Below are 17142 nucleotides of genomic sequence, written 5' to 3'. Positions count from 1 at the left end.
GTGGATAAGTTCATGTTATGTAGATTTTACTACAATAAAAGACACTCATACAATGTAGACAAAAGGAGTGAATTTGGGGCGCCTGGGTGGCTCAGTCGGTTGAGCAACCGACTTTGGCCCAGGTCACGATCTCACGGTTCATGGTGGGTCCGGGCCCGGCATCGGGCTCTGCACTGACAGCTTAGAGCCTGGAACCTGCTTCAGATTCTCTCTCTCTCTCTCTCTCTCTCTCTCTCTCTCTCTCTCTGCCCCTCCCCCACTTGTGCTCTCTCCGTCTCTCAAAAATAATTTTTTTTAAAAGGTGAATTTTACTATATGTTCATTTTTAAAAAGTAAACTAAAAAAAACCCCTTAAGATGGAAAATTCTTAGACCATGAACTTGGGCCTTTGATGATAATGCTCACTTACTGAGCACCTGCTGTGTACCAGGTACTAGGTTAGATCCTTTTAGGTATATAGCAATATTAACAAGACGCTTCCTGAATATTGGCCGTGTGCCTGGCATTGTCAGAGTGCTTTATACACCCGAACCCAGTTGTGTCCCCCACCAGCTCTGTGAGTTGTGTTCACATCCCGGCGCAACAGGGGAGAGTGGGGCACAGAGGGATGGTAAGGGGTTGGTGGCCTCGCTGCCTGAGAACCACGTCCTGTCTCCCCGGGCACAGCCTGGATTTTTTGGCTCTACTGAGTCCCACGGGGGAGGAGACAGGAACATACTTACGTACTGAGGACCCTACCCTGGCCCCAGACACTGAAGACAGTTTAGGGAAGGTGAGACCCAAGTCCCAGAGTGGGCCCGACCGGCATCAGATACTGTAGCCCCAGGGGCTCCGCTCACGTAAGCAGGAGCCCAGAGGCCACGATGGGAAGAGGCTCCCTGGGGCCCTGCTGTTTGTGCTTCCAGGAGCTGATGTCCCCTGGGCTTCGGAAGGGCAGAGGGGAGGGCATCGGGCCTGGTGAACTGCAGGCTGAGTGTGGGTGTACGTGGGCGTGGGGTCTCACCTACCCTCCAGGATGGCACGCCGGTGCTATGTGGAGTCACCCTTCCCTTGTCTGCCACTGCTCAGGGTGGCCCAAAGTCAGGCTGGAGGCTGCTCCAATCATGTCCCGGCAGGACCCTAGGCCATTAAGTGGAGTCGAGGGTAGCCAACAGGCCTTGACATCACAGCCACATGCCCAGACACTCCATCATAAGGGAGATAACCTGCCTTTCAGACAGGTGACCACTTGGTGGCCGGTTGAACTTGCCACTTGCCTCCACCCCTCCGGGGCCCGTAGGCCTGCATCACATTGGGCCTCCGGAGGCCTGTGCAGCCCAGGGGCAGACCAAGGCTTCAGAGAGTTTCCGCTGCAGGGACCAATGGGCAACAACAAGCTGGGAGGGGGACGGCAGGGAACGGAGACCGGTCCCAGTTGGTAAAAATCATAACAACAACGAAAGCAGCCAACTGCCATTAAGTGCCATGTGCTAGGTGCTGTGCTCTGCCTGGATGTGTACCAATGCTCCATTTCCAAGAGAAGTAAACTGAGGTGCAGACGGGAAAGAACCACTTGACTAGTACTAGAAGGACTTAAACCTGAGCCGCCAGGCTACAAACCTGGACGCTCAATCAGCCTGTGTCCGTCGATCTCCCCGGGCAGGCCTGGCGCCTCCCCGGGCTCCCTGCCCCACTGCACCTGACTCCCTCGTAGGAGGCGCCAGGCAGCCTTTATGGAAAGGCCTGGCATTTGCTTTGTGAAGGTCATACGGAGGTTGAGGGCGGACGCATGGTGCCAGGTGACATGGCCGTTTGTAGGGCCGGGTGTGCACAGAGGGTCTGTGCATGTGTGGGTCAGGGTGTATGTGTGCTCAGGGCACCTGTGTGTGTATAGATCTCTGCGTGGATTTGTACGTCCGGGTGTGTCCGTGGGGTCCAAGTGTCCACGGTGCCTGCACAGATCTGTGTGTGTGTCTAGGAGTTTGTGTGACCTTGTAAGAGTGTACCTGTGTGCCACACATGTGCCACGACTGTCCCTGCCTCCTGAGTGTGTGCTCCCGCGTGTGGCTGTGTGCAGGTGGGAACCAGGCCTGCGTGTGTGCTGCGGGGAGAGTGCGTTCCTGTAACGCGAGACTGACTGTGCGAAGCCAGGGTTTCTGTGGCCCCCATGGGTCAACTGTGAGATTCTCTTCGTGTCCCCACCGCCTCAGAGACCCACGCCTTGCACAGTAAACACAGACCCCCGATTACCCTGTGTGTGGGTGGGTGGGTGCGTCTGTGTTTGTGTCTTCTGAAGATTTGGTAGAGGGGAGCGAGAACGAGGCGGGCGTACCCTGAGAATTTTCTCTGCTCCAGCACTGTCCAGTTGATTCTAAATAACCCCCAGGAGTTCCAGCAGGAGCTGTCCCCCTCCCCCACCCCAGCTTGGTTTTCAGCCTGGCAGCCCCAGCAAGGAGGGGGTGGGTAAGACTGGAGGCACTGAGCAGAGCAGGGCCAGAGGGACCTGGCTCCAGGCCGGTGGCCTGGGAGAGGAGCCCAGGTGACGCTGGACACCCATAGTTGGTACCAGCATGAGTGCCAGAGACCCAGGTTTAGGGGCACAAAGAGGGTGAAGGGATCCCACCTCAAATAGGAAGGGGGCAGGACCTAGCACTCCTTTAGAGGGCTATCACCTGCAGGAAGCCCAGAGCAGCACTAAGAATTGGGGGGCTGGAGAAGGGGGTGGGGCTGCAGGCAGACCCTGGAAGCCACTTTGGGGACTCCCCAAGGCCCACTGGGCACCCTCTACCCCCCCCCCGCCCCCACCCCAGCCAGAGCCCTCAGTGGCAAAGGAGGGAATTGGCCCCAGGCCACCCACCTGACAGGTCTGCCTGGAGGGTGCCAACAGGTGTCCTCGTCGCTGAAGGAGAAGTGGGCCAGGGACTCAGGGCCCGCGGGGGGCAGTGTCAGGTCAGGGGGCCGGGGCCTTGCCCGAGGCGCTGTACCCGAGCGCATGGGTGCCAAACGCTGTCGGGGCGAGCATGAGGACAGCGGCACGGTGGTGTGGCGTTCACTGTTCACAGGCCCGAGGTGTCTGTGGCCACCAGCGGCACCGCCTCCACACCCGCCCTCCCGGTGACCCCCCCAGGGACGGGCCCCGGGCGATCGGGTGTCTCCGGGTCCCCAGCGCCTGGGAGGGCTCCGCTCCTGCCTTCTCCTGTGGAACTCTGTGCACACTTCCCACTTGCCCCCCTCCCCCCGGGCCTGCGGTGGAGGGGGGACAGGCTCCCGATTCCTGGGCTCGGGCCCCGGCCCCCCCACCCCCAACCCCCGCCACGCCTTGTCCCTGGCCCCGCCTCCCTCCCGAATGACGTCGAGCTGGGCCCGCTGGAGCCCTCTGAACGCAGCGTGCCCCAGGGGGAAAGAGACTCGCCCGCGCCGGCGGCGGAGCGCGGGGTCCGGTAACAAAAACCCAGGGGAGGGACGACGGATGCGGGGAAGGGGGAGGAACAGAAACAGGAAAGACAGAAGTGGAGACAGCGACACAGAGAGAAACCCGGGGAGAGGCACTGATTTCTCCCCCCAACACACACACCCTCCCCAGCTCCACGCTGGGCTCCCGACCCCTCCTCCTCTCCTCTGCCCTCGCCAATCTCTTCCCTGGGTCCAGACGCTGAGCCTGTCCGGGCGGTGTCCTCTCCCACTATGTCTCGGACCTCAGGTCCCAAACAAGTGCATGCGGAGAGTAGGGAGGCAAGGGGGTAACCAGAGGACCCTCTCCTGGCTCTGGAAAAGCCCCCAGAGCCAGCCCGTGCCCACCTCTGGGCTGTCAACCTCGGTTTCCAAGTTAAACGGACACTGGGAAGCCAGACCGGATGTGTCTCCAGGCTCCTCGCCCGCAAGCTTCTAGCCCCCCGCATCCCACCCCGAGTCTGGCCAGGAAGAGAAAGGGCATTTGCCCTCCTGTGCCCGGTGCACCCGGTAACATCACCGAGCCTCCCGGCAAGGCAACCCCCAGATGGCAGCGCTGGCCCCATTTCACAGGCCTTTACGCTGAGGCTTAGCAGAATCCAACACGTGTCCCCAGATCGCGGTTGGATGGCAGGTTGGCCTCACTCGTCCAAAGCCTGACTGCAGACTGAGGTCTGCCAAGGTAGTGGGAGGAACTTCACGTTTATTGAGTGCCTACTGCATGCCCTATCAGATGTCTCCACGGCAACCCTGGAGGGCAGGGATGATTTTTATCGCTGTCCTGGAACGGACGAGGGGAAGTTAGACTGCGGAGAGCCCGCTAGGAACCCCAGACCTGGCCTGCCGGGTGGCCAAGGGAGATTCGAACCCACCGCCGCTGGCGCGCACTTACCCAGCCCACGCCTGGCGGCCAAAATCCTGATGGCTGCGGAGAAGCCGAAGACGCCGGCGGAAAGTTGGGGACGGGTTGGCAAAGAAGACGGGCGACGAGGGCGGCGAACGCGGGCGGCGGGGTGCGCGCGGGGCCGGGGGCTCAGGCAGGAACGCCTCGTCCTCGGCCGCCGCCACCGCCGGGAAGGCCGCCAGCTGCAGCTCGGGGATGCGGCCCAGGCCTTGCGGCCGCGCCATAACCACAGGGGGCGCGGGGCAGCCCCGCCTCAGCGGGCGCTGGGGAGCAGCGCCGCCCGCCTGCCCCGGGCAGCCCACGCAGGCCGGCCGCCCAGCCCTGGGGCCCACGGGCCCCACCCCGCCGGGCCGCCTCGGCCCTTCCGGCTTCGCTCTGGGGCCGCCCCTGGGGCGGGGCGGGCCTGGGGCGCCCACACGGCTGCCGACGGACACCCCTCAGACCGCAGGGCCCTCCCCGCAGTCCCCTTAAGGCGCTTACAGTCGCCGGAAGCGCCTCTACAAACATCGGGGGGTGCCCCCCCCCGCAAATCCCTGGAGTGTTCTCACAAACCGCTGTGGCCCTCACTAACCTCAGGGGCATCCCCAAGGTCTTTCAGATGTCCCCAAAATTTCAGAGAATGTCCCAACCATCCCTGAGTTGTCCTCACACAATCCAGAGGTACCCCCAAATCCCTGAGTTCCCCCCCAAAAGCCAGAGATGCGCTGAGAGGCCCCATACACCCTGGGACAATCCCATAGCTTCCCAAATGTCCCTTACTGATGTCCTCATTGTTACCGATATATCCCCACAAACTCCAGGGGCACCCTAAGAATCTCAGAACACACCCACAAATGAAACTCCTTCAGATCCCGGGACCATGACCAGGTTTCCTCAGAAGTCTCCAAAATCTCTTAGAGCACCCCGACCATCCCTGAGTCATGCAGAGGCCCCCAGAGTACCCCTAGAATTTCCCACAGCCACCGAGCATTCCCACAGCCTGCAGGAGGGCCCCCCAAATTCTGGGGTCCCTCACAGGCCCTCAGATGGCTTCCACAGTCTCTCGGATGTCCCCCTCAATCCCTGAGATGCCCCCACAAGTTCAGAGACACCAAAATAACCTCAGGGGTGTCTTCAGACTCAAAGAGTGCTCCCACGTAACCATGTAGCTGCCATCAACATCCACAGACCCCAGGGCCACAACCAGATCCCTCCAGAGTCCCTAAGACAGTCCTATATCCCTAGGCTATCTCCCCAAACCAAGATAAACCCACAATCCTTGGGGACACCTCCAGAATGCCCCCCACAGCTTCTGAGACACAGAAGCTGAGTGAGTTTACAAGCCCCTAGAGGCTCCTAAGATCTGCCACCCGCCCCCCCCCGTCCTCCCACCCCTTCGGATCTCTGAGGCCCCTTAGAACTGGGGCCCTCCACAGCTCACGAGGTGCCCCAAGAAGCCGAACCTCCCCTCGGCAGAGCAGTACAAACAGATAGGAACTTTCTGGAGTCCCTTCGGTGGCTCTGCCTGCCCAACCACTGTGACTCTGTTGGGCACATGTTCGCCCCTTTCACAAATGAGGAAATGGAGACTGAAGTGAAGATTCTTGAACAAAGTTAGCCAGCTGGTTATAATTCCAGAGACTCCCCCAACCTGTCTGCGGCCCTTTGGGGTTAGGGAAGTGGGAAAGAAAAACAGAACGAATCTCTATTTTAGGGCCATGCCTCTATGAATACCTTTCTCTCTCTACCTTTTGGCTCTGTTGTCATGGGCCCCAGAACTGGCTGACCTAGGCTTGAGTCTGGCCTCTGGCACTTAGTCATTTGACTTTGGGCCAGCCACTTCATTTCACTGAGCCTCAGTTTTCCCAACTGTAAACTGGCATAATAATACTATGCATCTCATGGATGGACAATTAAAAAAAAAAAAAAAGCCTCAGAAAAGTGTTTGGACATAGTAAACACTCACTGAATGTCAGCTATGATTATCTGACAAAACATTTACAGAGAGCTTATAATGCACAAGCCACCGTACTAGCAAGATTATACAGGGGTGCCTGGGTGGCTCAGTTGGTTGAGCGTCCGACTTTGGCTCAGGTCATGATCTCTTGATTTGTGGGTTCGAGCCCCGTGTCGGGCTCTGTGCTGACAGCTCAGAGCCTGGAGCCTGCTTCGGATTCTGTGTCTCCCTCTCTCTCCGCCCCTCCCCTGTTCACGCTCTGTCTCTCACATTCGCAAAATAATAAGTGTTTAAAAAAAATAAATTCTTATTAAAAAAAAGAGGATACGGGGGCTCCTGGGTGGCTCAGTCGGTTGAGCATCCGGCTTTGCCTCTGGTCATGATCTCGCAGTTCGTGAGTTCGAGCCCCGCCTCGGGTTGTGCTGACAGCTCGGAGCCTGGATACAGCTTCGGAGTCTGTGTCTCCTTCTCTCTCTGCCCCTCCCCCGCTCACATTCTGTCTCTCTCCAAAATAAACATTAAAAAATTAAAAAAAAAAAAAGAGGATACAGATGATGATGATGATGATGATGATGATGAAGACAGCAGCTAATCTTCAGAATGCCTCCTGGGCATTTAGTACCTCTAGCTATGATCTTATTTAATCCTCATTAAATACCTGCAAAGTGATATGTTGTTGTCCCTATTTTACAGATGGGAAAACTGAGTCTTGGCGAGAAACAACCTGCTCGAGGTCACACAACCAATGAGCGTCTGAGCCAGGCTCTAAACCAGTGTTTGCCACCCTTTATTTCATTATTGCCCCCTCCCCCCAAGAAATAGCCTGCTTAGTCCCAACTCCTAAACTGCCTTCTCTATGAAATATTAAAGCCACTGATACACAGGCATAACTCAGAGATATTGTGGGTTCGGTTCCAGACCATTGCAATAAAGTGACCATCACAATAAAGCAAGCCAAATGAATTTTGTGGTTTCCCAGTGCGTGTAAAAGTTATGTTTATACTACACTGTAGTCTACTAAGTGTGCGTTACGTCTAAAAAAAAATGTACGTAGGGGCGCCTGGGTGGCGCAGTCGGTTAAGCGTCCGACTTCGGCCAGGTCACGATCTCGCGGTCCGGGAGTTCGAGCCCCGCGTCGGGCTCTGGGCTGATGGCTCGGAACCTGGAGCCTGTTTCCGATTCTGTGTCTCCCTCTCTCTCTGCCCCTCCCCCGTTCATGCTCTGTCTCTCTCTCTCAAAAATAAGTAAATGTTGAAAAAAAAAATGTACGTACCCTAATTGAAAAATACTTTGTTGCTAAAAAACGCTAACCATCATCCAAGCTTTCAGCGAGTACATCCTTTTGCTGGTGCAGGGTCTTGCCTTGATGTTGATGGCTGCTGACAGATCAGGATGGATGTGGTAATTTCTTAAAATAAGGAAACAACGAAGTTTGCCACATTGATCGAGTCTTCTTTTTAGGAGTCAGTTCTCTGGATCATGTGATGCTGCGCTTTACCCACCGTAGAATGACTTTCTTTTTTTTTTTTTAAGTTTATTTATTTATTTTGAGAGAGAGGGGGGCTAAAAGGGGCAGAGAGGGAGAGAGAGAATCCCAAACAGGCTCTGCAGTGTCAGCCTGGAGCCCGATGCAGGGCTCGAACTCACGAAACGTAAGATCATGACCTGAGCCAAAATCAAGACCTGGTCACTTAACTGACTGAGCCACCCAGGAGCCCCTAGAACTTTTTTCAAAATGGAAGTCAATCCTCTCAAACCCTGCTGCTGCTTTATCAACAAACTTTACGTAATATTCTAAAACCTGGTCATTGCAACAACCTTCACAGCATCTTCCCTAGGAGTAGACGCCATCTCAAGAAACCACATTCTTTGCTCATCCAACAAGAAGCGACTCCTCTTCCGTTCAAGTTTGATCATGAGATTGCAGTGAGGCAATCCTATCCTCAGGCTCCATTTCTGATTCCCACCACACCTGCAGTGACTTCCTCCACTGAAGTCTTTTCTTCTTAAAAAACAATTTTTTTAATGTTTATTTATTCTTGAGAGACAGAGACAAAGCACGAGCAGGGGAAGGGCAGAGAAAGACACAGAATCTGAAGCAGGCTCCAGGCTCCGAGCCATCAGCACAGAGCCTGACGCGGGGCTCGAACCCACGGACCGCGAGATCATGACCTGAGCCGAAGTCGGACGCTTAACCGACTGAGCCACCCAGGCGCTCCCCCCACTGAAGTCTTGAACCCCTCACAGTCATCCACAAGATATTCTGACCTCTTCCCATGAACCAGAATGTTCATAGTGGCATCTAGAATGGCGAAGCCTTTCCAGAAGGCTTTCAATTTATTGTGCCCAGATCTATCAGAGGAGTCACTTTCTGTGGCATCCATAGCTCTACAAAATGGATTTCTTAAATAGGAAGACTTGAAAGTCAAAATTACTCCTCAATCTGTGGGCTGCAGAATGGATGTTGCCTCAGCCGGCATGAAAACCACATTGATCTCATTGTACGTCTCCATCAGAGCTCATGGCTGGCCAGGTGCATGGTCAATGAGCAGTAATATTTTGAAAGGAAACTTTTTTTTTTTTGAGCAGTAGGTCTCAACAGTGGGTTTAAATTATTCAGTAAAACCGTGTTGTAAATAGATGTGCTGTCATCTGGGCTTTGTTGTTCCATTTACAGAGCACAGACAGAGAATCATTGGAATCATTCTTAAGGGCCCTAGGATTTTCAGAATGGTAAATGAGCACCGGTTTTCACTTAAAGTCACCAGCTCCATTTGCCTTTAACAAGAGAGCCCTTTGAAACTTTGAAGCCAGGCATTGACTTCTCCTCTCTAGCTATGAAAGTCCTACATGGCATCTTCCGATAGAAGGCTGCTTTGTCTACACTGAAAATGTGTTGTGGGGGTGCCCGGGTGGCTCAGTCGGTTAAGCATTTGACTTCAGCTCAGGTCATGATCTGCCCAATCAGAGTTCGAGCCCCGCGTCAGGCTCTGTGCTGACAGCTCAGAGCCTGGAGCCTGTCTTTCTCTCTCTCTCTCTCTCTCTCTCTCTCTCTCTCTCTCTGCCCCTCCCTGGCATGCGCTGTCTGTCTCTCTCTCAAACACCAATAAATATTTTAAAAAATATATTGAAAAAAAAAAAGAGAAAATGTGTTCTTTAGCGTAGCCACCATTGATCAGCTTAGCTAGATCTTTCTGGATGGCTTTCTGCAGCTTCTACATCGGCACTTGCGGCCTCACCTCCGTCTTTGATGTTATAGAGACAGCTTATGTCCTTAAACTTCATGAACCAACCTCTGCTAGCTTCAAACTCGCCTCCTGCCGCTTTCTCACCTCTTTCAGCCTCCACAGAACGGAAGAGAGTGAGGGCCTTGCTCTGGATGAGGCTTTGGCTTAAGGGGAATGTTGTGGCTAGTTTGATCTTCTGTCTTGACCCCTAAAACTTGCTCCCAAGTCAGCAATAATGTTGTTTTTCTTTCTTATCATTCCTGTGCTCTCTGGAGTGGCACCTTTAACTTCCTCCAAGAACTTGTCGTTTGCATTCACAGTGAGGCTCGCTGTCTGGTACAAGGGGCCTAGCTTTCAGCCTACGTCAGCTTGCAACACTCCTTCCTCACGAAGCTTCATCAGTTCTGGCTTTTGATTTGAAGTGAGAGATAGGTGTGACTGTTTCCCTTGAACACTGAAAGGCCATCAGGGTGACTAATTTTGGCCTAATTTCAAAATTGCTATGTCTTAGGGAATAGGGAGGCCCAGGGAAAGGGAGACACTGGGCAACAGTTGGTCGGGGGGGGGGGGGGAGCAGTCAGATCCCACACTGACTTTCATCGAGGAAGTCTGCGGTCTCTTATGGGTGCGGTTCGTGGCGCCCCCAAGTGGTTACTCTAGTAACAGCAGATGGATCACAGAGGACCAGAATAAATCTAATAATAATGATGAAAAAGTTTGGAAACATTGCAAGAACTACCGAAATGGGACACACAGAAACGAGATACCGCATGTAAAAAATGCAGTATCTCTGGGGAGCTTGGGTGGCTCAGTCGGTTACGTGTTAGACTCCTGATTTCAGCTCAGGTCATGATCTCGCAGTTCCTGAGTTCGAGTCCCACATCAGGCTTTGCACTGTCAGTGCAGAGCCTGCTTGGGATTCTCTCTCCCTCTCTCTCTGCCCCCTCCTCCAACCTCTCTCTCTCTCTCTCTCAAAATGAATAACCTGGGGTACCTGGGTGGATCAGTCAGGTAAGCATCTGACTTTGGCTCAGGTCAGTTCATGAGTTCGAGTTCAAGTTCATGAGTTCACGTCAGTTCATGAGTTCGAGCCCTGCATGGGATTGTCACTCTCACTCCCTCTCTCTCTCCACCCCTCTCCCACTTGCATGCATGTTCTCTCTCTCTCTCTCTCTCAAAATAAATAAACTTCAATAAATAAACTTTAAAAAGTGCAGTTATAGGGGCGCCTGGGTGGCTCAGTCGGTTAAGCGTCCGACTTCGGCTCAGGTCATGATCTCACAGTCCGTGGGTTCGAGCCCCGCATCGGGCTCTGTGCTGACAGCTCAGACCCTGGAGCCTGCTTCGGATTCTGTGTCTCCCCTCTCTCTGCCCCTTCCCTGCTCATGCTCTGTCTCTCTCTGTCTCAAAATAAATAAAAAACATTTAAAAAATAACAAAAAGTGCGGTAACAAAGCAAGGTAGGCCTGTACTGTGTATCTGTTTATGTCCTATGTGTATATTTGGGCTTTGTACATAAATGTAAGATTTATGTATACCCACCCAAGAACCAACTTTCACCCCCTTGGAGGTAATATCACCTCGTTGGGAATGCAGGGTGTCCCAGTCTTGGCACTATTGGCATTGGGCACCAGATAATGCCCTGTAGCACCTCTCTCCAGTCATTAAACTAAAATGTCTCCAGCCATTTTCCACATGTCCCCTGGAGGCCAGAATTGCCCTCAGGTGAAAACTCCTGCTCTAAACCCACTAAGACCCTTGTTCTGGCCACTGGGACCTCTTGGTCCAGGCACAAACAGAAAGGAAGAGCATTCTTAGGCACCTGCCCTCAGGTTTCCCTGCACTGTTTTGCTGATTCGTCAGGCCAGACTTTGGAAACGGCGTTCTGAACAGGCCCATTTCAGAGATGGGGAGCCCGAAGCACGGGAAGGGGAAGTGACTCGGCCAGGGTCACCCGGACCCTGTTGTCTGAGTCCAGAGACTGGGATTTTAGTCACTAGGCTACACAGGCCCTTCACGGTTCAGTCTGTTTCCAGCTCAGTGAGCTTTGTCCCTTCCTAGCAAGTCAGAGATAAACTGAACCCTAAAGCCAACCTTGACCATAGCCTGTGAAGCCCTACATGAGCTGCCCTGGCACCTCCTTGCCTCATTTCCTTCCACTCACCCTTTGCTCACTCTGCCCAGCCACACCTGCCTCTCTACTTTTCCTAGAACATAACAGACATGCTCCTACCCCAGGACCTTTGAACTGCCTGTTCCCTCTGCTTGTCACCTTCTTCCCTCAGGCTCACCGAGCCTCCTCTGCCACCCCATTTAGGTCTCTGCTCAAATGTGACCTCTTCAGCCAGGCCTTCCCTGACCCCAGGATCCCTCTTCTCTTCACGCCCCACGTGGCATCATCTGGAACTATTATAGGCCTTTATTTGTTATTTCTTCCTCACCCACTAGCCTGAGAACTCCAGGACAGCAGGGACAGGGTCTATTTCATTCTTTGCTGCTGCCTGAAGATGTGCAGTCAGTGTCTGTGGAATGGATGGCCACATGAGGAAAATGAGGCTCGGACAGGTGAAATCCTGTCCTCGGGTCACACAGCAAGTCAAGGGCGAGCTCTTACTCAGGAGTGAAGACAGTGGGCTCAGTGCCCCCCAAAACTCTGTCCTCACCTGGTCAGTTTGCAGTTCCCCCAGGCCCAAAGCCCTACCTGCTACTCAGAGCCCGCAGTCATTCTGTGGCTGGTGAAAGAGGGGGTGCCCTTGCAGCCAGGGCCCAGGATTGTACTCAGAGGATGCCCCCCTTTTTCCCTGCAGATGTTGGGAGCCAGTTCTCAAAAGCCCCAGCTCCTGGCTGCCCAGCCCCAACGGCGGCCATCTCGGCCTTACCACGGCCCTGGGGACCGGCAGATCTTATCCACAAAGGCTTAGTAAGGAAGAAACTGAGGCGCAGGGAGGCATGATCATGGGCCCCCGTCCCACAGCGAGTCAGTGGGCAGGGCTACAATCCGATTCTTAGCCACCAAGCTGGAGTCCAGGAGTCCTGGGTCTTTTAACCCCAAGTCTGCCCTTCCTCACTGTGTGACCTTGGCCAAGTCACTTCTCTCAGTTTCCTCGGCAGGAACAGAGCGCCAAAGACACCGGGAGTTACCACGCAGGTTGGAGGCCCCGGCCTGGGCCAGCCCGTAGGTGAGCCCGGAGGAGACTCCGCATCCTCAACTTCTCCGCCAAATTCCTCTGCATCCGCCAGGCGGCCGTCTCCACCGCGCTCGGCTGGATGGGGATTGCCGCCTGGTCCCGCCCGGGGAGGGCGAGGACCTCAGCCGAAGCCTGCGGTCGGTCGGCCGGCCTGGCGCCCACTCTCTGGGGCGCTCGATAAGCATGATATAATAACCTGGGGCACCCGGTAGTGGCGGCGGCGGCGACTTTGTTCTGCGCGGGGACTGGAGTCCCACAGGCAGGTCCGGACTCGGAACGCACACTCAGCCTGTGCCTTTCTCATCATCCAGCAGAGGGCGCGCGGAGGGAGGGGCGCGAGGAGGGACCCGCTCCCAGGCCACCGCCAGGGATAAGGGAGAGCCAGAGGTGAGGGCAGGCGAGGACCCAAGTGGAGACAGAGGCCACGGGCTAGAGGGTGACCCCAGTCCAGCTGCTTCAACCTCTCCCAGGGGCGCTGCAGCGCCCTCCCTCGGCGGGGAGAGTTTGGGGGTACAGAAGGGCACGGGGGTGGGGCTAGGGGGTCGGTATGTTGGCCCCGCCCCCAATTCGGGCAAGTTCCCCCCCCCCTCCGCCCCCACCATCAACAGAGTCTTTCTCTTCCTCCAGCTCCATCTGCCTCTTGACAGATCGTGGTGGTGCCGTGACTCAGCCCCGCAGGGCGCCAGGAGCACAGGCTCATGCATCCCCAGGTCTGGAGGGGGGTTGTGGATGCCATCTCCGATGGGGGGCAGTGCCCTCTCCCTGAGGGGTCCTGTGACTCAAGTCCGGAGGGCTGTCTGGATCCCGTTTTTGGTGGCTGCATGAACTGCAACGTGGGTAGCACTGGAACGCCCTGTGCGCACTCAGGGAACCCCCTTTCTGGAGGCACAGGCTGGCAGAAAGCCAATTCTAAGGAGCCAGGTTCCCACTGGCGGCCTCTTAGTTTCCCCTTCCTCCTTCCGCCCAGGGGTGGGGGGAGGACACTGGCACCAAGGCCACAACCACTGCAGGCTACACAGGCCCACAGAGAAACAGAAACCTGTACTTGAGGTTCCTGTTTTTCCTTCCCACCCTGAAGGGGCAAGGTCTACCCAAGCCCCACCTCCTCCCCTGAGTGCAGGTCCCTGAGCGACTATCTACGGAGCACTCACGGTGTGCAGCCCTTTACACACATCCCCATTCGCACAGAACTCTCAAACACCCCCCTCCCACAGAGCAGTGCCAAAGCCCTACTTAACAGACAGGGAAACTGAGGCTCAGAGAGAGCAAGACACTTGTTGTGCCAGGACCCCAGGCATCAGACAGATGGGTGTTGGGATCTCGGCTTTGCCATTTCCTGGTTGTGTGAGCCTGGGCAAGAAGGAGAAGGGACTTTGCCCCTCCGGGCCTCCGTGTGTCCAGCAGGAATACCTGATGAGGCACTGGAGAGGAAGAGACGTGTAGGAAAGTCCCCAGCATGGAGCCCAAGAGTGAGCCATTACAAGATAGATGCCACTAAGATAATGGTGATTATTACCACTCAGCTACTGTCCCCAGAGAGTCAGCAGCCCAGAGACTAGGGTAGGGGGAGTCTCTGGGGCCTTAAAAAGGAATAGGGCCCCCTGCACTCTGCTCCTTCATTCGTCTCTCAGGACAGTGACCTGAGCCAGTTTGGCACACAGCCCTTGGTCTTGGCATTTCCTGTTGATTCCAGTTTTGTTTTCTTTCAGCTTCTCTCTGGTTCCCTTTGGGAAATAGCAGGCTGTGTGTGCTGGGCCCATGACACTCGCTTCCTGCTGGGGGCAGGGGTGCTGGGTCTGGGTATGTCTCCAATGGGGATGGGGGGTGGCTTGGGGGGGCTGTAGGGCCTGCTGGAAGTCCCCAGAGAGAGCGAGAATTGCAGGGTCACAGCCCAGAGGGGCCTCCCTCGGGAACTCCGGCCATAAGAGGCCGGGATTTGACCGTCTTAATGACGTCCCAAGCAGAGGGGCACCCATGGGGGTCAGACAAAGCACACAGTCGAAGCCATCGGTCATACATGTCACCAAAGCACACAGTCAGACCCCGAGCACCACTAGAGCAGGCACAGTAACTGAGAACACCAGGTGGTAGAGGGAGCACACTTGGGAAGTCAGAGGACTCCTGGACACAGGGGACAGAGGCAGCTGAGAGCATGTCACTGTCTCAGTCAATGTCTCTGGGAGCACAGACAGTCCTGTTGACACAGTCACATTGTCCCGGAATGTACACATCACAGTGCCACCATCGCTGCATCCCCGGAGCGCATACACAATCACTGCCTCAAGAGCACACACGGTCATTGTCACAATCGCTGTCCCAGAAGCACACAGTCACACGATCCTGGTCCTGGGAGCTCACGCAGTCATACTGTCACAGTTACCGTGACTCTTAAGTACACAAGTCACACTGTCACAATCACTGTCCTGGAAGCACACCGTCACTGTGTCACCATCACTGTCTCAGAAGCACACACAGTTCCACTGCCATAATCACTGTCCCCAGAGCCCACATAATCCTATGTCACAGTCACAGGGCCCCAGAAGCCCAGGCAGAGCACGGAGCGAAGGCAGACCCAGCTAGTCATACCCCACCAGCTGGAGCCACCCCAGGTCAGTGAGGATACCATTGGAGTCAGCCCAACACCTCCCTCACTAACACTGTCCCCTCTGGGAGGCAGAGACTCCCTTACCCTGGGCCGGGATCGTGCACCCCCTGGGCACTCTTTCCTCCCTCCGGGCAGCTACTGAACCTAACACTCCTGTCCTGAGAGGAAGCTCCAACCCGGCACACAGGCCCCCAACACAGTGCTCCCCCCAAAACCCCCTCTGGATTTCTGACCCCAGCTGCTTCAGGGCGAGTCCCCCGAATGTCCCCCGCACAGTCCTCCACTCCCCAGGATGGCCAGCGCCCCTCAGCCTGGAGGAAACACTGGGATCCTAGGAAGCGGCCCCTTACAGTGCCCTCGAGATCATCCACAGCGTAGTGAATCTAGCTGCCAGTTCAGTGCCCCCAGGAAAGTCCCTTCAAGTACCCAGCTTAGCCATGTTCTGCACCGTCACCAACTAAGGGTGCAGACTCCAAAGCTGCAGCCCTGAACCGAGGCGTCGTTACTACCACATGCAGCATGGCGCCCCCCAAGTCGACCCCAGGATCAGCTTCAGTAGGAAGGGTATTCGGGTACAGGGCACCACCAGGGTCGGGTCCCGGACGCCCCCACAGTGGAACTCCCCCCCCACACACACACACCCCCGCTAGTCACTCAGACTCCACCCGCAGCACAGCGCCCCCTTCGGTCGGCGGGGCGAGTGGCGTCTTCTCTGCGCGCCTATCCGCTCCACGCGCGTCCGCCGCCCGGAGTCTTACCGCTTGCAGCTGCCTCCGCTCGCGCCGCCGCTGCCGGTGCCGGTACCGTGGAAGGACGAGGGCCAGGACATGCGAGAAGTGCGCAGGCCGGGCCGGTCGCCGGTGTCCACGGCGTCGGCGCGCTCTATGGGCCGGTGTGGCGGCCGCTCGGGCTCTGCGCGCTCCGCGCTGTCAGAGTAGCCGCGCTGCTGGATACGGATAGGGGTCCGCGGCTGCCGCCACAGGTGCTGTGGGGGCGGCTTCAGGGTGGCCTGGCCCTCCCGGGGCCCGGGCAGAGACAGAGACAGGCTCCTCTCCGAAGGGGCGGCCGGGGGCTCCATGGCGCCGGCCCCTTCCTGTGCCCCGGGGGGCCCCGGCCTCTCCGAGCTTTACCCTGCTCAGCGGCGCGCTAGCCGACGCGCCCGGGGCCCCGCGGGTGCGCCCGGCCTCGCTGGGGCCATGGCGCCCCGGGGACAGACCCGGGGGCGCTACGGGCCGATCGCCCCCGGGCCGGGCGCCGCGGCTTTCGGTCGGCGGCCGGCGCTCTGCTCCGCGCCCGGCAGCGCTCTCCGCGCTCGGTACCCCGCTCCGCGCCAGCCCCGGCTCCCCCGCCCCGTCCCGCCCCTCCCCGCCCCCCGCCCGCCGCTCTGTCAGCGCCGCCCCCCTCCTCCTCCACCGTCCGGGCCTGTGGGGGGCAGCCACCCGAGGAGGGGGGCCCTCCCCGCCCACGCAGAGCCCCGCTCCCGGAGGGGAGGGGGCGCCGGAACTCGGCTCTCTCCTAAGCGCCCTGCCTAACCGCGGCGTGCACGGGAAAGAAGGAGTTAAACGGTTAATCCGATCAGGAAGGAGACACCCGACTGGTTGCCGGTGTGTCAGTCAGTCCGTCCATCATGGCGGGGGCGGAGCCCTATGCTGGCGTGTCCTCGCCGCTACCCCTGGTCCGGGGGGAGCGTGTGGGGAGTGGTCCCGGTGCCACCGACGCGGTCCCTGCGGCTGGCAACGGCGATGTTCCGGGATTCTCCTGTTGGTGGGTCGGAAGATGGCAATGGTGTGTGCCCGGTGCGGGATGTGCGTGCACGTGGCCCCTTCCGAGGGTTGTCTGTGTTTTCCGTGTCG

General features: G+C 56.9%; 1 protein-coding gene across 3 annotated transcripts in view; it reads right to left on the bottom strand.

Moving 5' to 3' along the window:
• Positions 1-16367, bottom strand: part of PDE4A (phosphodiesterase 4A) — a 35965-nt gene extending 19598 nt beyond the window's left edge. The window contains exon 1 of one of the 3 annotated variants that reach the window (XM_047096463.1): positions 16048-16367. In XM_047096463.1, the coding sequence (XP_046952419.1) occupies positions 16048-16367 (320 nt within the window). Of the gene's footprint in view, positions 1-2836; positions 2989-4321; positions 4585-16047 lie in introns of those variants that run through there. The other 2 variants (XM_047096460.1, XM_047096462.1) reach the window with 2 other exon arrangements.
• Between the last annotated feature and the right edge of the window lie 775 nt (positions 16368-17142).

This window comes from Lynx rufus, unplaced genomic scaffold (assembly GCF_022079265.1).
Source record: "Lynx rufus isolate CCGP_SWC_20201006 ecotype Redwood Valley unplaced genomic scaffold, mLynRuf1.p SCAF_4, whole genome shotgun sequence".
Classification (NCBI taxonomy): Eukaryota; Metazoa; Chordata; class Mammalia; order Carnivora; family Felidae; genus Lynx; species Lynx rufus.
The sequence above is the reverse complement of the archived record's forward strand: the minus strand, read 5'-3'. Positions and strand labels throughout refer to the sequence as shown.